The sequence below is a fragment of the Oncorhynchus clarkii genome, chromosome 33, assembly GCF_045791955.1.
Source record: "Oncorhynchus clarkii lewisi isolate Uvic-CL-2024 chromosome 33, UVic_Ocla_1.0, whole genome shotgun sequence".
Lineage (NCBI taxonomy): Eukaryota > Metazoa > Chordata > Actinopteri > Salmoniformes > Salmonidae > Oncorhynchus > Oncorhynchus clarkii.
In genome coordinates, this window is record NC_092179.1 from 27,316,477 (window position 1) to 27,339,813 (window position 23,337).

The 23,337-nt window shown below is 45.0% G+C and overlaps 1 protein-coding gene across 5 annotated transcripts in view; it reads right to left on the minus strand.

Annotated features, from left to right (window-relative positions):
* Positions 1–23,337, minus strand: part of LOC139392699 (oxysterol-binding protein-related protein 8-like) — a 151,755-nt gene that overhangs the window by 39,397 nt on the left and 89,021 nt on the right. The window contains exon 1 of one of the 5 annotated variants that reach the window (XM_071140875.1): positions 16,387–16,537. The exons of the other annotated variants lie outside the window; for them this stretch is intronic. Coding sequence (XP_070996976.1) covers positions 16,387–16,537 — 151 coding nt within the window. Of the gene's footprint in view, positions 1–16,386; positions 16,538–23,337 lie in introns of those variants that run through there. 5 annotated transcript variants of the gene reach the window in all.

A 23,337-nucleotide genomic window follows, 5' to 3' on the forward strand; every position in this document is an offset into this window, starting at 1 on the left:
CACCTGCATGTTGCACAGCAAGGGAGCTTGTGAATAATTCATTAGGACTGCGTCCCAAATTCTCTTTAGGGCCCATATGACTCTGGTAAAATGCAGTGCACTATATAGGGAGTAGGGATGCATCCTAGATCTCAGCAGTCTGAAAAGCAGATCAGTATGACAGCTGTCTTAAAGTGTTGTTTCTGATTCACTGGTGTGAGATTGACAACATCTGATAGAAAATGAGCTGTGATTGACACAGCCCCCTGGTGCCAACACACACACACACACACACACACACACACACACACACACACACACACACACACACACACACACACACACACACACACACACACACACACACACACACACACACACACACACACACACACACAGAGAGAGAGAGAGAGAGAGAGCGAGAAATAGGACCTTGTCTGTGCCAAAGCAGATTGCCAGAACACTAACAGGAGGAACATTGCCACTGAGTCAGAGAGGACGTTCTCAATCTGCTGTACTCACTGCAGCCATTAAGAGACGACTATGGAGAGATATCCAAGGTTAAGCTGCTCAAACAACCAGCCTGGATCCAAACAATGCATAGATCAACGTCAACATCTGATCTGAGATCTGACATTAACAGATTCTGTCGAACTTGACAGGTCCTCTTCAGGGATTTATCGCTAAATGCCTTTCGGTTGACAAACTTCAAACTAAGGGGATTAATTAAGTAGTCAACCCGTTACTCTGTGAAAAGGTCCATTAGTGAGACATTCTAAAGCTCTTATTAAGTAGTCAACCCGTTACTCTGTGATAAGGTCCATTAGTGAGACATTCTAAAGCTCTTATTAAGTAGTCAACCCGTTACTCTGTGATAAGGTCCATTAGTGAGACATTCTAAAGCTCTTATTAAGTAGTCAACCCGTTACTCTGTGATAAGGTCCATTAGTGAGACATTCTAAAGCTTTTAAAGATGGACGGCAGTGGTGTAGATAATCATTCATAGCCTACTGTAGTCCCGGGCTGGAAAGCAGCAGGGTATCACAGCTACCACTCAATGCTATATATTACAATTTACGAGGAGAGATTTACTGCTCGATCTGATCTCTCCACTGCTGTATTACAATGATAAATCAGTGTGGTAACAAGCTCCAAATCATTCGGCTGGCTCCAGCACGAAGCAGCTCTCCTGCTGTAAAACAAACAGAGACAGGGCCCCTGTCTTTATCTGTGTCAAATTAATGCCCGCTGTAAAACACACCTTACGTCATTAACAAGTGGAGAAGGGACACGATGAGCATCAGAGGCCAATGCTCTGGTATGGATTCTACAGTTGTGGCCAAAAGTTTTGAGAATGACACAAATATAAATTTTCACAAAGTCTGCTGTCTCAGTTTGTATGATGGCAATTTGCATATACTCCAGAATGTTATGAAGAGTGATCAGATGAATTGCAATTAATTGCAAAGTCCCTCTTTATTTTATTTATTTTATTTCACCTTTATTTAACCAGGTAGGCTAGTTGAGAACAAGTTTTCATTTACAACTGCGACCTGGCCAAGATAAAGCATAGCAGTGTGAACAGACAACAACACAGAGTTACACATGGAGTAAACAATAAACATGCATTTGCCATGCAAATGAACTGAATCCCCAAAAAACATTTCCACTGCATTTCAGCCCTGCCACAAAAGGACCAGCTGACATCATGTCAGTGATTCTCTCGTTAACACAGGTGTGAGTGCTGGTGAGGACAAGGCTGTAGATCACTCTGTCATGCTGATTGAGTTTGAATAACAGACTGGAAGCTTCAAAAGGAGGGTGGTGCCTGGAATCTTCTTCCTCTGTCAATCATGGTTACCTGCAAGGAAACGCGTGCCGTCATCATTGCTTTGCACAAAAAGGGCTTCACAGGCAAGGATATTGCTGCCAGTAAGATTGCACCTAAATCAACCATTTTTCGGATCATCAAGAACTTCAAGAAGAGCGGTTCAATTGTTGTGAAGAAGGCTTCAGGGCGCCCAAGAAAGTCAAGCAAGCGCCAGAAGCGTCTCCTAAAGTTGATTCAGCTGCGGGATCGGGGCACCACCAGTACAGAGCTTGCTCAGGAATGGCAGCAGGCAGGTGTGAGTGCATCTGCACGCACAGTGAGGCAAAGACTTTTGGAGGATGGACTGGTGTCAAGAAGGGCAGCAAAGAAGTCACTTCTCTCCAGGAAAAACAGCAGGGACAGACTGATTCTGCAAAAGGTACAGGGATTGGACTGCTGAGGACTGGGGTAAAGTCATTTTCTCTGATGAATCCCCTTTCCGATTGTTTGGGCATCCGGAAAAAAGCTTGTCTGGAGAAGACATCAGTCCTGTGTCATGCCAACAGTAAAGCATCCTGAGACCATTTATGTGTGGGGTTGCTTCTCAGCCAAGGGAGTGGTCTCACTCACAGCCATGAATAAAGAATGGTACCAACACATCCTCTGAGAGAAACTCCTCCCAACCATCCAGGAACAGTTTGGTGACGAACAATGCATTTTCCAGCATGATGGAGCACCTTGCCATAAGGCAAAAGTGATAACTAAGTGGCTCGGGGAACAAACCATCGATATTTTGGCTCCATGGCCAGAAAACTCCCCAGACCTTAATCCCATTGAGAACTTGTGGTCAACTCATAAGAGGCGGGTGGACAAACAAAACCCACAAATTCTGACAAACTCCAAGCATTGATTATGCAAGAATGGGCTGCCATCAGTCAGGATGTGGCCCAGAAGTTAATTGACAGCATGCCTGGGCGGATTGCAGAGGTCTTGAAAAAGAAGGGTCAACACTGCAAATATTGACTCTTTGCATCAACTTCTGGTAATTATCAATAAAAGCCTTTGACACTTATGAAATGCTTGTAATTATACTTCAGTATTCCATAGTAACATCTGACAAAAATATCTAAAGACACTGAAGCAGCAAACTTTTTGGCAATTAATATTTGTGTTCTTTTGGCCACGACTGCTCTCATAACCATCAATACCATGAATATAAAATACTGAAGACGATTCACGGACTACCACTTCCATTAGACATAAGGGCATATGATATGTCTCCTGAGATCTCCTACCACAACCACCTCAACATACGCAGCACAATCAAGAGCTACTATTGAGGGTTGTCAACAATTACAATATGTATTAGGCCTATGAAAGATTGATGGTCTCACAAGCAGAATTAAAAGCTGCTGTTGGGTTTGAAAAACAACACGTTATGTCATATATATGGACGTTTTAAACAACATGTCTCGTTTTGTGGAGATCCGAGGACAATGTCGTGGGATGAAAAGACGACAGACTGGAGAGGGGCCCTTGAGAGGCTCCTCCAGGCGCAACACATCCTCAGAACCCACTGAACAAGCTCATCTCCATGGAGACAAGGTCGATAAGTGGCCCCAAGTGCACTTAGAAGGACCCTTCCTATTTCCTATATATGGTCTAGGGCACTAGGGTTGGGTCGGGGCACACTCAGTGAGACTCTAGGGTTTGCCTCCTCCATCTTCAAAAAGGAAATTGGTTATGCAAGAACACCATCTCATTACCAAAACCCAGAGAAAGGGGGGAGAGAGAGAAAAAGAGAGATATGAGTTTAGGCTTGAAGGAGAGGCTCTTGGGTAATCAGGCTACTCAAAGCCTATTCACTGCTATCTTGCCTGCCTTATTGTGCAGACAGACAGTTCACACACACACACACACACACACTAAAGGCACGGACAGACCGCTAGGATTGTCGAGCGTCCACCGGCCGACAGTAATCAGCACCTCTGAACAGAGTGCCGGTCGTAACTTGCAAACCGATTCTACATTTAGAAACGGGCAAAATTGACGTCCGTCAGTCACCAACGGCTGGTAACTACAACACAAAGCTCCGACAACAAACGAACTAACGGCAAATGAAAAGGCTGCTTTCTTACTGTGCAAACTGACAATGGGTCTGGTGAGTTCTCCTTTAGACAACAGGACAAAGAGACCATTCAAAAATTTGACATGCTGTTTAAAGTACCCTTAAACAACTTGTTTTTTATAAAAAAATGTATTTAACCTTTATTTAACTAGGCAAGTTCGTTAAAGAACACATTCTTATTTACAATGACGGCCTACACCGGCCAAAGCTGGGCCAATTGTGCGCCACCCTATGGGACTCCCAATCACGGCCGGTTGTGATACAGCCTGGATTCTGTAGTGACGCTTCAAGCACTGAGATGCAGTGCCTTAGACCGCTGCGCCACTCGTAAACACAATCCCAATTCAATCCCTAGCCCCTACATCACTTTAACCCTGTTGCATACACCCATCCAATCTTTTCAGATCTATCAGGGGAAATGGGCTGGGAGCTAGGAGTTGATTTGGGATTGGGCTTATATCTAGGAGTTGATTTGGAACTGGGCCTATATCTAGGAGTTGATTTGGGATTGGGCCTATATCTAGAAGTTTATTTGGAACTGGGCCTATATCGAGTTGATTTAGGACTGGGCCTATATCTTGCCCTCTTTTGGAGAAGTTTGTCCTAAAATAATGGCTGAATTGGGATGTCCGTGCTAGTCTGTGTGTGGTGTGGTGTGTGTGGTCTGTCTGTGTGACGTGGATCTGAGATTAAAGTGAGCTGTGGTTTAGCAGCAAGCATTAAATCCAGAGGTGCTGACCACAGTGGCTTTCTTCTGTGATGAGTGTGGATGGTGTGGACGGAGAAAGACCCAGTGTGTGTGTGTGTGTGTGTGTGTGTGTCTGTGTGTGTGTGTGTGTGTGTGTTAAAGTGAGTGAGGTCACGCAAGATCAGCACAATCACTTATTTTCGGCCCTTTTACTGATCACATACCATCATGTCCTCAATAAGGGACTGGGTAATATTGATGTCTTATCAAATGTCCTCACTAAGGGACTGGGTAATATTGATGTCTTATCAAATGTCCTCACTAAGGGACTGGGTAATATTGATGTCTTATCAAATGTCCTCACTAAGGGACTGGGTAATATTAATGTATTATCAAATGTCCTCACTAAGGGACTGGGTAATATTAATGTATTATCAACTGTCCTCAATAAGGGACTGGGTAATATTAATGTATTATCAAATGTCCTCACTAAGGGACTGGGTAATATTAATGTATTATCAACTGTCCTCAATAAGGGACTGGGTAATATTGATGTCTTATCAAATGTCCTCACTAAGGGACTGGGTAATATTAATGTATTATCAACTGTCCTCAATAAGGGACTGGGTAATATTGATGTCTTATCAAAGGTCCTCACTAAGGGACTGGGTAATATTGATGTCTTATCAAATGTCCTCACTAAGGGACTGGGTAATATTAATGTATTATCAACTGTCCTCAATAAGGGACTGGGTAATATTGATGTCTTATCAAATGTCCTCAATAAGGGACTGGGTAATATTGATGTCTTATCAAATGTCCTCACTAAGGGACTGGGTAATATTAATGTATTATCAACTGTCCTCAATAAGGGACTGGGTAATATTGATGTCTTATCATGTATCACCAAACGTCCTCACTAAAAAGGCTAGTCAGTAGTCTACATGCTAGTCCTATAAAAGGCTAGTCAGTAGTCTACATTATATTAGTACTATAAAAGGCTAGTCAGTAGTCTACATTATATTAGTCCTATAAAAGGCTAGTCAGTAGTCTACATTATATTAGTCCTATAAAAGGCTAGTCAGTAGTCTACATGCTAGTCCTATAAAAGGCTAGTCAGTAGTCTACATTATATTAGTCCTATAAAAGGCTAGTCAGTAGTCTACATTATATTAGTCCTATAAAAGGCTAGTCAGTAGTCTACATGCTAGTCCTATAAAAGGCTAGTCAGTAGTCTACATTATATTAGTCCTATAAAAGGCTAGTCAGTAGTCTACATTATATTAGTCCTATAAAAGGCTAGTCAGTAGTCTACATGCTAGTCCTATAAAAGGCTAGTCAGTAGTCTACATTATATTAGTCCTATAAAAGGCTAGTCAGTAGTCTACATTATATTAGTCCTATAAAAGGCTAGTCAGTAGTCTACATTATATTAGTCCTATAAAAGGCTAGTCAGTAGTCTACATTATATTAGTCCTATAAAAGGCTAGTCAGTAGTCTACATGCTAGTCCTATAAAAGGCTAGTCAGTAGTCTACATTATATTAGTCCTATAAAAGGCTAGTCAGTAGTCTACATTATATTAGTCCTATAAAAGGCTAGTCAGTAGTCTACATGCTAGTCCTATAAAAGGCTAGTCAGTAGTCTACATTATATTAGTCCTATAAAAGGCTAGTCAGTAGTCTACATTATATTAGTCCTATAAAAGGCTAGTCAGTAGTCTACATGCTAGTCCTATAAAAGGCTAGTCAGTAGTCTACATTATATTAGTCCTATAAAAGGCTAGTCAGTAGTCTACATGCTAGTCCTATAAAAGGCTAGTCAGTAAGCTACATTATATTAGTCCTATAAAAGGCTAGTCAGTAGTCTACATTATATTAGTCCTATAAAAGGCTAGTCAGTAAGCTACATTATATTAGTCCTATAAAAGGCTAGTCAGTAGTCTACATTATATTAGTCCTATAAAAGGCTAGTCAGTAGTCTACATTATATTAGTACTATAAAAGGCTAGTCAGTAGTCTACATGCTAGTCCTATAAAAGGCTAGTCAGTAGTCTACATTATATTAGTCCTATAAAAGGCTAGTCAGTAGTCTACATGCTAGTACTATAAAAGGCTAGTCAGTAGTCTACATGCTAGTACTATAAAAGGCTAGTCAGTAGGCTACATGCTAGTCCTATAAAAGGCTAGTCAGTAGGCTACATTATATTAGTCATATAAAAGGCTAGTCAGTAGTCTAACAAGGTCAGATGTTAGAGGTCAGAGGGCGATCAGGGTGCCTACAACTGCAAATCAAATTTGCAACGTCAGTCTCACCAGTAAGAGATGCTGTTTGTCCCCCATTCCCTATGGGCCCTAGTCAAGAGTGCCATTTGGGTAGCCATGATCCCATTAAAATGTTATTGATGTTGGAAAAGGCTGAGTCATGGCTGTGGTTCAATGAAATGTTTCTCATTGGTTTCTCTTCTATCCCTGAGGAGTAATTATAGAAGGCTATACAGCGTCCTTGTTAGGGATGCACCTGGCTGGGTCCTGTTCAGTAGACACCAAATGGAAGAAAACAGAGTAAAACCGGAAGGAACTACTAGTACATGTCCGGTAAAAAAAAATGGCAATTTTCGACATCCGCTGCATTTGGTTTTGAAACGTTTTGCTAAGGTGTGCCCTAATTAACACAATGTTTTGGTTTGGTGTGAGTAGTGATGAATCAATGGTGTCCTGTACTTTGTTGTAGCTACCAAGATGCATGCGTGTACTATCTGCCTAGAACCCACCTCTTGAATGTATTGACTGGATGTGCCCTGCAGTATGTCATCAAGTGTTGATAGTTGAGTTAGTTGATGTAAACACCTACAGTCACACATGCAAGCAGAGCCCTGACTGACGAGCACTACAGTCCGCAACAAACATCTGAGAGAAACAGAGAAGGGATCGAGAGAGAGAATATTGTATAGTGACAGAGCAAAGGGAAGGAGAAGAAAAAGATAGGACACCCTATTCCCTACGAAGTGCACTACTTTTGATAGAGCTCTGGTCAAGGGCAGTGCAATACATCGGTTATAGGGTGTCACTTGGGAAGCTCTCATTCTGAAGGCTCTATGGAGAGATGTGCTAGAGAGAAATGGCTGACTGGTTGACACAAAGCTCTCTGTAAACCTTACTGTCATCCATCTACCTTGTTAAATGAAGACTATCTGTCTGGATAGGTTGAGTCAACTGTCTAGCAGGGCCAGACAATGTTTATTCATTCAAATGAAATCCATTTAATATATCACCTCCCTTTAAGGACATTGGACATTAGAGGGATGTTTGGTTATTTGGCTGAGGAGTTTCAGATGAGGTCTGTGTGTGTGTGTGTGTATGTGTGTGTGTGTGTGTGTGTGTGCGTGTGTATGTGTGTGCGTGTGTATGCGTGTGTATGTGTGTGTATGTGTGTGTATGTGTGTGTGTATGTGTGTGTATGTGTGTGTATGTGTGTGTGTGTGTGTATGTATATATGTGTGTGTGTGTGTATGTGTGTGTGTGTGTGTGTGTGTGTGTGTGTGTGTGTGTGTGCGTATGCGTATATGTATGTGTGTGTGTGTGTGTGTGTGTGTGTGTGTGTGTGTGTGTGTGTGTGTGTGTGTATGTGTGTGTGTGTGTGTGTGTGTGTGTGTGTGTGTTTGTGTGTGTATGTGTATGTGTGTGTGTGCGTAAATGACCGGACATGCATTGGGTGCGGTGCTAACCTGATTAGGGTGTCGACCCACGGAGTTCAGAACGACAGAAATCACATTTCGTTTATGATTATTCATCTTAAGAGAACATGATCCAGGATGCAACGGCGTGCCTCCTTCTTACCGAATTCCGATGAGCACTTTGAAGATATTGACTTTTCCTCAGCAAACAAGACCAGCAATGGATCACTTGACTCACTTGCCTATGTTAGTCTACTATCCCCCATAGTGGAAAAGTGTATCTATTATAATGGTCAGCTTGTCGTTCTGTGTGAGAAAGAAATAGCCTATTCTAAACAGACTGGGGCCGTTGTGGGACGATAGATCCCAAATTCATACAACCAGTAGGCCTAGGATACATCCCCAAAAAAACGTTAAAAAGCAATGATGTTCATGCAACAGATCGTTAGGGATGGATCATTATGTATTATTTCTTCACATTATAAACACAGTAAGCTATGCGCGAATGTTCCCTCAGTCAAAAGCCCACCACACATGCACGCAGTTTCATGAGGCAGAGATGAAAATATCAGTTAGAAATGTGGAAAGAGGGAAGATCTAAAGGCAACCAGCCTGGGTTGATAATATAACAGGATTGTGTCTTTGGCTACCGGACAATGAAAGAAAGTTGCTTTGAAAAACAATAGAACATGAGAGAAATAGGCTACTGGTTGCAATGGCACATGGAAGTCTATATAAAATAATTGCCTGCACGTTTGGTTGGATTTTGGCAACTTTGAAGCAAGGCAAGACATGCCTCACGATATGTAGTAAAACCTTCAAGGTTTCAAACCATTACATTCTATTGGTGGGGCAAACTCCCCTATTTTATTATTCCCGATGCATGCCAGCAAAGCCACGACACAACACAACATTCTCTAGTTGTGCTGTGATTGGCTTAGTGTTCTGTCACTCACAGGGACCCTAAATCACTGCAAAATCTACGGGTAGAGCTTGAAAATTCAAGCCCCTTGGGTGCTGCCATAGAGTTACAAGTTTGATGACCAAATTTGCCCACGAAGGACCGCTGCGCCACCTTCCTGTTCAAGTGAGCACAGCACAACAAGGGGAGCCCAAAAATGTATTGTATGTTGCTGCATAAATGATGTAATACGCCAGGGAGATATGTATACTGTAGCTAAGAAAGTAATACTAAGTGTATGTTGTGTAGTAAGCTGTTAGTTGCCCAAGTGCATCAATAATTTGGTCCCTTTCCCCCTCATAACAGCCTACTGTTCTGACTTGGATATCCACATGTAGTGTCATGCCCTGACCATAGAGAGCCCTTGTTTCTCTCTGGTGTAGTAGGTCAGGGCGTGACTAGGGGTTATTGTAGTTTATAATTTCTATGTGGTATTCTAGTTTATTATTTCTACGTTGGTGTGTTTGGTATGGTTCCCAATTAGAGGCAGCTGGTAATCGTTGTCTCTAATTGGGGATCATATTTAGGTAGCCGTTTTTCCACCTGTGTTTGTGGGATATTGTTTTTGAGTTAGTGCATGTTGCACCTCAGTACTGCACGGTCGTTGTTTGTTTCTGGTTTTGTTTGAAAGTTTCACTAAATTAAAGATGTGGAACTTTAATCACGCTGCGCCTTGGTCTGTCTCTCCACTGGCTGATAGCCAGGTGTATCAGTGGTCAGGATTCACTCCATGGTGCTGAAAAGAAAGCTCTGCTGTTGGGACAGTTTTATGTAGGCCCTAACAGTTTGTGGGCACTGTTTGTCACCGTTGTAGTGCAATTAATGTATTGTTTATTGTTGTGCTGTGCTGTGTAAAGGCTTTGCTGGCAGTTTGCCCCACCAAGATTGACATGCTAAAATCGCCATTGAAAAGGCTAAAATAAATTATTTCACAATAGGATCATTATATCTTTGGGGGACAAGGCCTTATGCTTCACATTTCTCTCTGCTTTTCCTCCAAAGAAACACTCAACATTCTCCCTAGATAAACCTAGAACTTAGGCTGACAAGAAACCAAGAAAGTCTCTGCACTCCAATGCTAACCAACACAAACCAATGCTAACCAAAATGGCTTTTCAACAGTGACATTTGTTTGTTTGTCGTTTGTCTAACCTAACGCAGCAGGCATAAAGAGAAACGCCTGAGCGGGTCAGCTGAAACAGGAAGCAAAAAGTTCAGGCTTCACCTGTTCTCTGCTTTTCCCCTGAAAAACGGATGCTTGTGGTTTCTGACTACCCACTGAGGGTGTACCAATGCTAACCAAAATAACATTTCAACAGTCAGAGTTCTTTGTTCCCTCTTCTCCATAACTAAAGTGAATATAAACACCCCTATGAAGATGTTGCTGTGGAACCAACCACAAGCATCCATTTTCCATCCAGAACCAGTGAGACGGTCCGTACCATGATGCTGTGAGGGGGGTGGCATGGCACCGTACTTGCACCCTGAACAACAGATATGATGTTCTTTAGGGATGGATCCTTATATAAGACAGTGAAGTGTACATTGTGTGTGTGTTTTTGTCATGTCTATGGATGGAGTGCATACACACACACACACACACACGGCATGACAGCTTTGACGAACACTGACACTGTCGCCATGTTTTCGGGAAGAGCCGAAAGGTTCCCTAGCAACAGCTGGCCTGACGACAATTGAGGAAGGGTGAAAACAGTACCTGCTATACGCACTAGGATAAAGCCTCAATTTGGAGTTTTGGGGGCATAAATCAGTGTGCAGGCAGGTATGCTGTTTGCTTTACATTTGTCATGGCAACAAGGTCACCACCACCATTTTGACTCTGGGTCTGATGGAGCAGCACAGAGCAGGATAGAGCAGGATGGAGCAGCACAGAGCAGGATAGAGCAGGATGGAGCAGGATGGAGCAGCACGGAGCAGGATGGAGCAGGATGGAGCAGCACGGAGCAGAACGGAGCAGGATGGAGAGGAACGGAGCAGGATGGAACAGCACGGAGCAGGATGGAGCAGCACGGAAGCAGGATGGAGCAGCACGGAAGCAGGATGGAGCAGCACGGAAGCAGGATGGAGCAGCACGGAGCTGTGTGCCAAAGTGGTTGCAATGATGTCATTAAGACATCTTTTGGTAAACAGTCTATTTCACAACCAGAAAAAGAAATCTCTATCTGGTTGTAATCTGACCAGATAACAAACTAAATATGACATCTTTCACTGGATGTAACAGAGACCAGTTGGCTATAATCTGCATGACATCATTAGACATTCTCAAACAATTCTCAATTTGGTCCAGTGGGATAGCATGGTGCAGTGCTACAGTGGGATAGCATGGTGCAGTGCTACAATGGGATAGCGTGGTGCAGTGCTACAGTGGGATAGCGTGGTGCAGTGCTACAGTGGGATAGCATGGTGCAGTGCTACAGTGGGATAGCGTGGTGCAGTGCTACAGTGGGATAGCGTGGTGCAGTGCTACAGTGGGATAGCGTGGTGCAGTGCTACAGTGGGATAGCATGGTGCAGTGCTACAGTGGGATAGCATGGTGCAGTGCTACAGTGGGATAGCGTGGTGCAGTGCTACAGTGGGATAGCGTGGTGCAGTGCTACAGTGGGATAGCATGGTGCAGTGCTACAGTGGGATAGCGTGGTACAGTGCTACAGTGGAATAGCGTGGTGCAGTGCTACAGTGGGATAGCATGGTGGAGTGCTACAGTGGGATAGCGTGGTGCAGTGCTACAGTGGGATAGCGTGGTGCAGTGCTACAGTGGGATAGCGTGGTGCAGTGCTACAGTGGGATAGCGTGGTGCAGTGCTACAGTGGGATAGCGTGGTGCAGTGCTACAGTGGGATAGCATGGTGCAGTGCTACAGTGGGATAGCATGGTGCAGTGCTACAGTGGGATAGCATGGTGCAGTGCTACAGTGGGATAGCGTGGTGCAGTGCTACAGTGGGATAGCATGGTGCAGTGCTACAGTGGGATAGCATGGTGCAGTGCTACAGTGGGATAGCATGGTGCAGTGCTACAGTGGGATAGCATGGTGCAGTGCTACAGTGGGATAGCATGGTGCAGTGCTACAGTGGGATAGCATGGTGCAGTGCTACAGTGGGATAGCATGGTGCAGTGCTACAGTGGGATAGCATGGTGCAGTGCTACAGTGGGATAGCATGGTGCAGTGCTACAGTGGGATAGCATGGTGCAGTGCTACAGTGGGAGGCAGGCATGTAGCAATCTCGGGAGTTTTTAAAGCGACCGGTATTGCTCCTAAAACCTGTTGCACCATTTACTTCAGAACATCAGAGGTCATTGTGCCACATCCACAGGACAGTGGGAAGGGTTAAAATACACATTTCCTTTGCAAAATGGAAAATAAACAGGAAATCTGCTGGATTAATGATATACAGTACCAGTCAAACGTTTGGACACAACTACTCATTTATTTGTACTATTTTCTACATTGTAGAATAATAGTGAAGACACCAAGAGTGTGCAAAGCTGTCATCATGGCAAAGGGTAGCTACTTTGAATAATCTCAAAAATAAAATATATTTAGATTTGTTTACCACTTGTTTGGTTTTACATGTGTTTCTTAACAATGTATAAAAATGTAAAAGTAAAGAAAAGCCCTTGAATGAGTATGTGTGTCCATTGATTGTTGAAGGATATAAATGTACAAATACCTCATGAGCATAGTTCAACTGTCTACCCCCGACAGAACCACAAATATAAGATTTTGGGTTCTGATGTATAGCCAGAAGACAAGGTTAAAACTTCTTATGGCTGGGGGGCAGTATTGAGTAGCTTGGATGAATAAGGTGCCCAGAGTAAATTGCCTGCTCCTCAGTCCCAGATGCAAATATATGCATATTATTGGTATATTTGGATAGAAAACACTCTGAAGTTTCTAATACTGTTTGAATGATGTCTGTGAGTATAACAGAACTCATGTGGCAGGCAAAAACCTGAGAAATCTGAAGTTGGTCAATTTTCAACTCAGCCCCCATTGAAGATACAGGGGGATTTTGGTCATTTTGCACTTCCTAAGGCTTCCACTAGATGTCAACAGTCTTTAGAAACGTGTTTGATGCTTCTACAATGAAGGGGGGCTGAATGAGAGGGGAATGAGTCAGAGGTCTGCCAGCAGTCACGCACTGGTGACGCGCATTTCACATGAGAGGTATCTCCCGTTCCTTTGCTTTTCTGAAGACAAAGGAATTCTCCGGTTGGAAGATTATTGAAGATTTATGTTAAAACATCCTAAAGATTGATTCCATACATCGTTTGACAAGTTTCTACGGACTGTAACGGAACTTTTTGAAATTTCGTCTGCAACTAGTGAACACGCTTCGTGAGTTTTGATTTGTTTACCAAACGCGCTAACAAAAGTAGCTATTTGGACATAAATGATGGACATTATCGAACAAATCAAACATTTATTGTGGAACTGGGATTCCTGGGAGTGCATTCTGATGAAGATCATCCAAGGTAAGTGAATATTTATAATGTTATTTCTGACTTCTGTTGACTCCAACAAGGAGGATATTTGTATTTGTTCTCTGAGTGCCGTTCTCAGATTATTGCATGGTTTGCTTTTTCCGTAAAGCTTTTTTGAAATCTGACACAGTGGTTGCATTAAGGAGAAGTGTATCTAAAGTTCCATGCATAACACTTGTATTTTCATCAACATTTATAATGAGTATTTCTGTAAATTGATGTGGCTCTCTGCTAAATCACCGGATGTTTTTGGAACTACTGAACATAACGCACCAATGTATACTGAGATTTTTTTATATAAATATGAACTTTATCAAACAAAACATACATGTATTGTGTAACATGAAGTTCTATGAGTGTCATCTGATGAAGATCATCAAAGGTTAGTGATTAATTTGATCTCTATTTCTGCTTTTTGTGACTCCTCTCTTTGGCTGGAAAATTGGCTGCGTTTTTCTGTGGCTTGGCTCTGACCTAACATAATCGTTTGTGGTGCTTTCGCTGTAAAGCCTATTTGAAATCGGACACTGTGGTGGGATTAACAACAAGATTACCTTTAAAATGGTATAAGATAATTGTATGTTTGAGGAATTTTAACTATGAGATTTCTGTTGTTTTGAATTTGGCGCCCTGCACTTTCACTGGCTGTTGTCATATCGATCCCGACCTAAGAAGTTAAAACTATAATTTCTGATGTATAGACAGAAGACAAGGTTAAAACTATAATTTTGATCTCATGAATGGGCTGTCCTTGAATCCACAGCTCTGTCGATTAATTTGAGAGTGGTTCCATTTCTCCAGCCCCATCCCTCAGCATTCTTACCAAAACAGTTGTGGGGTGCCCTCTTTGTTACTGTTTGAACTGCAGATTACCCCCTTTAAGGAAGCAAGCGATGCAGCCTGTCATCACATGGCGAGACTGGCAATGGTCCCAAATGGCACCCTATTCCCAATATAGTGCACTACTTTTGACTAATTAATAGGGAGCCATTTGGGATGCAGCCCATGTAATGACTTTGTAATGACATGCTGCAATGGTTACTCTGACCCAGGAGTGATCCAAATTACAGGGATCATCTGCTGCAGGGATCATCTGCGAAAGAGATTGTGGTCTCAGCCTGACTCCCTGCTTAAAAAAGGTTCATTAAAAATAAATCCGTACTGCCATTCTGTTGTCAACAGAGCTAGCAGAGCACCGCAATTCACCCTGTCTCCATTTCCCCATTCATGACCTCCAAAACCAATTCATGTTCAGCCTGCAAACAACAGCTAGCAACAACAACAACACAAACAGGGGAGTGTTCATTGGCAGTCGGCATGGATGCCAGTGTTGTTGGCCAGACAAAGCCACTTCATCTTTGGGGAGGATAATATTTCAAACGAGTGGTCGTGGGCCAGGAGCTATTAGGACACTTTTTCTGTCTGTCTTTTTGGTGCACGTGATTGGTCTATTAATAGGCGGCCGCCCAGGTTAATCTGCTGAGTCATTGGCCCCTCACTGGCACCTCCAGTGGAAGCTAGAGAAGCTAGCCCCAGGTAACCCTGAAAGAGGGGGGGGGTCTATTGGCAAAGAAGCTGGATTACTGATGAAACTGTGTGGAGATCGTCTCCAAAATGGCAGATATACTTATGATAGGTTAAGCTATATACAGCCGGATGAACCTGATGCTTAAATGTAATGTTGGTTGATAATAAGGAAATAGCGTCACGTACCTATTTTTATTGAGATTACATTTGGCTGAAGAGAAAGAGAGAATGCAACCAGCCTGTACCAGCTGTCTCCGGTGAATCGGCAATCTTTGTGAAAAGCCTGCGGCTCTCCTGGCAGGGAGAGAGCTTCTTAGACAGTCTTCAACAGAGATGAATGGAGGCTGTGTCGGCTCGGTGGCTGGGAGGCTGACAGGCTGACAGGTTAAAAACATCACACTCACTACAGAAGCTTTAGGTCTAATTCACTTCACTTGACGTTCTGTGAAAGCTCTGCTGATCTCACGTTCAGGTGGACGGCCACTCCAAAGCAGCGCACAGTTACTCGGGCTACCGAGTACGATATAATACGTTTGCATATGACCGAGTACATTTCTATACAAGGAAAATATGTATTAAAAGTATAGTCTAATATAAGAATTCAAAACTCTAAGAAGAAATAGATACGACAGGTTCAACATCAGAATCTGCATCAGGCAACGCAGAAAGGAACAGCAAGAGAATAGCTCCAATACTGTGACAGTACACTGAAAACAATCACCTCCTGCACATCAGTATCTGAAATAACAGTCACAGTTCACAACCAGTATCTAGGGGTTACGACTCTGTCTCTACAGGGAACAAGCACACAGGTAACTCTGCCACAGGGACACCACTACAGCAACAGTGCACCTGTAGTTCCAATATTTAGTCCATCTAGAACACAACAGACCTTAAAATAACAGCACAGTCACCGTCCACAACCAGTATCTAGGGGTTACGACTCTATAGGGAACAAGCACACAGGCCACTTGGCTACAGTACAGAGGGTACTACTCAAAGCAACAGCTAGCCTACAACTAGCTGGGTGTCGAAGAGCCCGCGGCAGGGCAGGCTCCTCATCAAACTGGAGGGGAAGGGTGAGGGGTCCAACACCGCCTCAACTACCACACCCACCTGGCAGAGAGAGGGGCGACAGCTCGTTGTAGCCCCCGAAAGAAGCGTTGCGGATGAGCTTGCGTCCGTCGGGGTGTGGGGGCCGCGGCGAGCTGGTCGTGCCGCACGTTGAGAAGCGGCGACGGCACAGCGCTCCCTCCTCCTTCATCATGGGGCCGGCGAGAGCCCGGGGGGGCCTGAGGAGGGCCTGCTGGGGATCAGCAGGGGCCAAGCAGGGCGAAGCCGCTGACCGCGAAATGCTCAGATCTGATCGCCCGCAGCCAGACACACACACAGGACACAGCAAGCACAGCAACTCAGTCTCAAGGCACTCAAAGCAGTGCAGCACAATTTATCGCTTTCTCCCTCCCTCTCTCTTGTTCCCACCCTCTCTTTCTCCCTCTCTCTCTCTCTGTCCTGTCTGTGTGTGAGAGAGTGAGTGCAAGGGGAGGAGGCTCTGAGTACTACGCTGATGAATCAGCAGAGTCCCTCCCCCTGCTACTCCATGCACCAGCAGTGTACAGAAGAGTTGCATCTTATCTAGCCTACTCCATGGAACAGCCTCCTACCCTCTTTCTCTTTCCTTCTTTCAATGAATAGCTCTACTTTTCTCACTGCCAACCAGTCTCCCTCCTCCTGTCCTCTCTTTCCCTCTTGTTTTTAGTCTTTCATTTTCTCCTCTCTGTAAACCGTGTATTTCTCTGTGTGGTATCTCCTCATTTTTACATTTACATTGTAATAATTTAGCAGACACTCTTATCCACAGCAACTCCACAGAAGCAAATAAGGCTAAGTGCCTTGCTCAAGGGCACATTGTCACATTATTTCACCTGGTCGGCTCGTGGATTCGAACCAGCGACCTTTCGGTTACTGGCCCCAAGCTCTTACCCGCTAGGCTACCTGCCGCTCTGTCGTTGTATATCCTCTCACGGTATCTCTCCTAAATCTCTTTCCCTTCTCCTTGAACAACACAGCTCAGATGAACATCACCCCTCTCTTCCTGCTCACTCTCTTTCTCACAGTGTGTGAGTGTGTGGCATAGTCCTGAACGTCTGACTGACGACTCCAGCACTCAGACACCTGCTACCACATAATAAACACACACACTAGACACTAACACACACACAAATGTAATAAAGCCAGTCTCTATTCACCCTGCCTGTGAGGATGGACAAACTCTCTGCATGCCCTATCGTATTCCCCATACACAAAGACCAAACTGGCCAGTTGACTTCTCCAATGCTTGTCTGGTCAATCAATTAATTTGAGCCCCTCAGGTAGAACACCAAGCCTGTTACTGAGCCCCTCAGGTAGAACATCAAGCCTGTTAATAAGCCCCTCAGGTAGAACACCAAGCCTGTTACTGAGCCCCTCAGGTAGAATATCAAGCCTGTTACTGAGCCCCTCAGGTAGAACACCAAGCCTGTTACTGAGCCCCTCAGGTAGAACACCAAGCCTGTTACTGAGCCCCTCAGGTAGAATACCAAGTCTGTTACTGAGCCCCTCAGGTAGAATACCAAGCCTGTTACTGAGCCCCTCAGGTAGAACACCAAGCCTGTTACTGAGCCCCTCAGGTAGAATACCAAGCCTGTTACTGAGCCCCTCAGGTAGAACACCAAGCCTGTTACTGAGCCCCTCAGGTAGAACACCAAGCCTGTTACTGAGCCCCTCAGGTAGAATACCAAGCCTGTTACTGAGCCCCTCAGGTAGAACACCAAGCCTGTTACTGAGCCCCTCAGGTAGAATACCAAGCCTGTTACTGAGCCCCTCAGGTAGAATACCAAGCCTGTTACTGAGCCCCTCAGGTAGAATACCAAGCCTGTTACTGAGCCCCTCAGGTAGAATACCAAGCCTGTTACTGAGCCCCTCAGGTAGAATACCAAGCCTGTTACTGAGCCCCTCAGGTAGAACACCAAGCCTGTTACTGAGCCCCTCAGGTAGAATATCAAGCCTGTTACTGAGCCCCTCAGGTAGAACACCAAGCCTGTTACTGAGCCCCTCAGGTAGAATATCAAGCCTGTTACTGAGCCCCTCAGGTAGAACATCAAGCCTGTTACTGAGCCCCCCAGGTAGAACACCAAGCCTGTTACTGAGCCCCTCAGGTAGAACACCAAGCCTGTTACTGAGCCCCTCAGGTAGAACACCAAGCCTGTTACTGAGCCCCTCAGGTAGAACATCAAGCCTGTTAATAAGCCCCTCAGGTAGAACACCAAGCCTGTTACTGAGCCCCTCAGGTAGAATACCAAGCCTGTTACTGAGCCCCTCAGGTAGAATACCAAGCCTGTTACTGAGCCCCTCAGGTAGAACACCAAGCCTGTTACTGAGCCCCTCAGGTAGAGCACCAAGCCTGTTACTGAGCCCCTCAGGTAGAATACCAAGCCTGTTACTGAGCCCCTCAGGTAGAACACCAAGCCTGTTACTGAGCCCCTCAGGTAGAACACCAAGCCTGTTACTGAGCCCCTCAGGTAGAATACCAAGCCTGTTACTGAGCCCCTCAGGTAGAACACCAAGCCTGTTACTGAGCCCCTCAGGTAGAACACCAAGCCTGTTACTGAGCCCCTCAGGTAGAATACCAAGCCTGTTACTGAGCCCCTCAGGTAGAATACCAAGCCTGTTACTGAGCCCCTCAGGTAGAACACCAAGCCTGTTACTGAGCCCCTCAGGTAGAATATCAAGCCTGTTACTGAGCCCCTCAGGTAGAACACCAAGCCTGTTACTGAGCCCCTCAGGTAGAATATCAAGCCTGTTACTGAGCCCCTCAGGTAGAACATCAAGCCTGTTACTGAGCCCCCCAGGTAGAACACCAAGCCTGTTACTGAGCCCCTCAGGTAGAACACCAAGCCTGTTACTGAGCCCCTCAGGTAGAACACCAAGCCTGTTACTGAGCCCCTCAGGTAGAACATCAAGCCTGTTAATAAGCCCCTCAGGTAGAACACCAAGCCTGTTACTGAGCCCCTCAGGTAGAATACCAAGCCTGTTACTGAGCCCCTCAGGTAGAATACCAAGCCTGTTACTGAGCCCCTCAGGTAGAACACCAAGCCTGTTACTGAGCCCCTCAGGTAGAGCACCAAGCCTGTTACTGAGCCCCTCAGGTAGAATACCAAGCCTGTTACTGAGCCCCTCAGGTAGAACACCAAGCCTGTTACTGAGCCCCTCAGGTAGAACACCAAGCCTGTTACTGAGCCCCTCAGGTAGAATACCAAGCCTGTTACTGAGCCCCTCAGGTAGAACACCAAGCCTGTTACTGAGCCCCTCAGGTAGAACACCAAGCCTGTTACTGAGCCCCTCAGGTAGAATACCAAGCCTGTTACTGAGCCCCTCAGGTAGAACACCAAGCTTGTTACTGAGCCCCTCTGGTAGAACACCAAGCCTGTTACTGAGCCCCTCAGGTAGAACACCAAGCCTGTTACTGAGCCCCTCAGGTAGAACACCAAGCCTGTTACTGAGCCCCTCAGGTAGAACACCAAGCCTGTTACTGAGCCCCTCAGGTAGAACACCAAGCCTGTTACTGAGCCCCTCAGGTAGAACACCAAGCCTGTTACTGAGCCCCTCAGGTAGAATACCAAGCCTGTTACTGAGCCCCTCAGGTAGAATACCAAGCCTGTTACTGAGCCCCTCAGGTAGAATACCAAGCCTGTTACTGAGCCCCTCAGGTAGAATACCAAGCCTGTTACTGAGCCCCTCAGGTAGAATACCAAGCCTGTTACTGAGCCCCTCAGGTAGAACACCAAGCCTGTTACTGAGCCCCTCAGGTAGAACACCAAGCCTGTTACTGAGCCCCTCAGGTAGAATACCAAGCCTGTTACTGAGCCCCTCAGGTAGAACACCAAGCCTGTTACTGAGCCCCTCAGGTAGAACACCAAGCCTGTTACTGAGCCCCTCAGGTAGAACACCAAGCCTGTTACTGAGCCCCTCAGGTAGAACACCAAGCCTGTTACTGAGCCCCTCAGGTAGAACACCAAGCCTGTTACTGAGCCCCTCAGGTAGAACACCAAGCCTGTTACTGAGCCCCTCAGGTAGAACATCAAGCCTGTTACTGAGCCCCTCAGGTAGAACACCAAGCCTGTTACTGAGCCCCTCAGGTAGAACACCAAGCCTGTTACTGAGCCCCTCAGGTAGAACACCAAGCCTGTTACTGAGCCCCTCAGGTAGAATACAAAGCCTGTTACTGTAAAATCCTGAGCCATAAGTGGCTATAATTTACTTCCCTATTTTCTCATCTATAGCTCAGTGCACTGCAATCAAGGCCGTTTATGTTTCAGGACCACAGCCCATTCTACCTGTCAAAAACAGTGTGAGTTGAATGATCAAAAAGCAATTTTCTGACCTGTAGTTTGCCATTTGTGGCTTGCTATTTGTCAGTCTACTAGCAACCAGCATGACATGAGTAGCATTTGGAGAGAACTAATGGATAACAAACACTGTAAAACAGGGTCTTCTCTAGACAATACCCTCAGGGACACACAGTAAAATTGTAATAAAGTCAACTAATTAACATGCTGTTAATACCAATGCTCATAATGATACTGTGACAAGGTCACACAACAGAAATGGCTATGGGACAGTTGATCAATATTTCCCCCGGCTCTAGATATTGATCTCTGGGACTGCAATCTCAAGGGCACAGTTCAGACACTCAGCTAGGAGAAGACTGTCACCACGACTGTCACCAGGAACAGGTTAAGAAGACTGTGCTGCCCCAGTCACCCTGACAACGCTGTCAGAACATATTCTCCATAAGAAAGGTCTGTTGCAGGTCCAGAACAAAAGGGTATAAGAGAAGTAGGTGCATTGAGAAAGGAGTCTCAAAGAGCACCAATGGTTATCTCTGTGAAAACCAATAGGCCCCACCTGGTCCTTATCGTCGAAATAGAATCTCCAGAGCGTTGCTGTTTTTCCATCCACAAGATTCCTGGCATCCTCCCATCCCTTTCAATTGACCCTTCCCTCCTAATGTTTCCTTGTTTGTTCTGTCAACAGCTGCGGCCCTTCAGTGCCCTCTGGCCAATTAAGACGTGTTATCTATATTTTCGAATGGAAGGAGTCATTCCATCCCTGTCTGTTTAGAGACGAGGCAAACAACAGCTTTGATAACAGCTCCCGAGTTCTGTGAGAGAGCGGTGATGTCACAGCGTTGCTCGGCGACACTTGGAAGGAAAAAAAAGTGTGTCCCCAAATGTTACCTTATTTCTGACATAGTGCACTACTTCTGACCAGACCCCTATAGGCCCAGATCAACAGTAGTGCACTTTACAGGGAATAGCGAGCCATTTGGGACACAAACACAGATCCCTGAGCAAACAGGCTAATTAACACAGGTAATTAAGACGTTCTGGAGTATGTATAATTCCAAATCCTAGGCCTAATTAACCCTGCTCCCTCAAAGGAAAGTTCAGCTGGTCCAAATTAATAAATGGCATTTTTAAGAAACAAGTCAAACAGAGCGAAGAAACTTCACAAAGATGTTGGGCCAACAATGTGACAAACAGTTGAGGTGTTTTGCTTAACCCCCTGGGTTAGGTCCGGTCTCCAACCTCCATGGGGGTAAAAGTAGTAGTCTAAGCATCAGAAGGCCAGAAGTGGACCCGGAAGCATCAGGAATGTCGCTGTCATGTCAGGAAATAGTGCGTGAGGGTATTTAGGGAGTACCCACATTAGGTAAGTGTTTGCAGACAAATATTGGGTCAGCCAAACAAAGTCCCCAGGCATTCTGCATGTGTCCACCATATCCACACTACTGGCCTGGGTCAACATATCAGGAGATAAAGATAGCCCAGGTCAATAGCCTGGGTCAACATATCAGGAGATAAAGACAGTCCAGGTCAATAGCCTGGGTCAACATATCAGGAGATAAAGACAGTCCAGGTCAATAGCCTGGGTCAACATATCAGGAGATAAAGACAGTCCAGGTCAATAGCCTGGGTCAGCATATCAGGAGATAAAGACAGTCCAGGTCAATAGCCTGGGTCAACATATCAGGAGATAAAGACAGTCCAGGTCAATAGCCTGAGTCAACATATCAGGAGATAAAGACAGTCCAGGTCAATAGCCTGGGTCAACATATCAGGAGATAAAGACAGTCCAGGTCAATAGCCTGGGTCAACATATCAGGAGATAAATACAGTCCAGGTCAATAGCCTGGGTCAACATATCAGGAGATAAAGACAGTCCAGGTCAATAGCCTGGGTCAACATATCAGGAGATAAAGACAGTCCAGGTCAATAGCCTGGGTCAACATATCAGGAGATAAAGACAGTCCAGGTCAATAGCCTGGGTCAACATATCAGGAGATAAAGACAGTCCAGGTCAATAGCCTGGGTCAACATATCAGGAGATAAAGACAGTCCAGGTCAATAGCCTGGGTCAACATATCAGGAGATAAAGACAGTCCAGGTCAATAGCCTGGGTCAACATATCAGGAGATAAAGACAGTCCAGGTCAATAGCCTGGGTCAACATATCAGGAGATAAAGACAGTCCAGGTCAATAGCCTGGGTCAACATATCAGGAGATAAATACAGTCCAGGTCAATAGCCTGGGTCAACATATCAGGAGATAAAGACAGTCCAGGTCAATAGCCTGGGTCAACATATCAGGAGATAAAGACAGTCCAGGTCAATAGCCTGGGTCAACATATCAGGAGATAAAGACAGTCCAGGTCAATAGCCTGGGTCAACATATCAGGAGATAAAGACAGTCCAGGTCAATAGCCTGGGTCAACATATCAGGAGATAAATACAGTCCAGGTCAATAGCCTGGGTCAACATATCAGGAGATAAAGACAGTCCAGGTCAATAGCCTGGGTCAACATATCAGGAGATAAAGACAGTCCAGGTCAATAGCCTGGGTCAACATATCAGGAGATAAAGACAGTCCAGGTCAATAGCCTGGGTCAACATATCAGGAGATAAATACAGTCCAGGTCAATAGCCTGGGTCAACATATCAGGAGATAAAGACAGTCCAGGTCAATA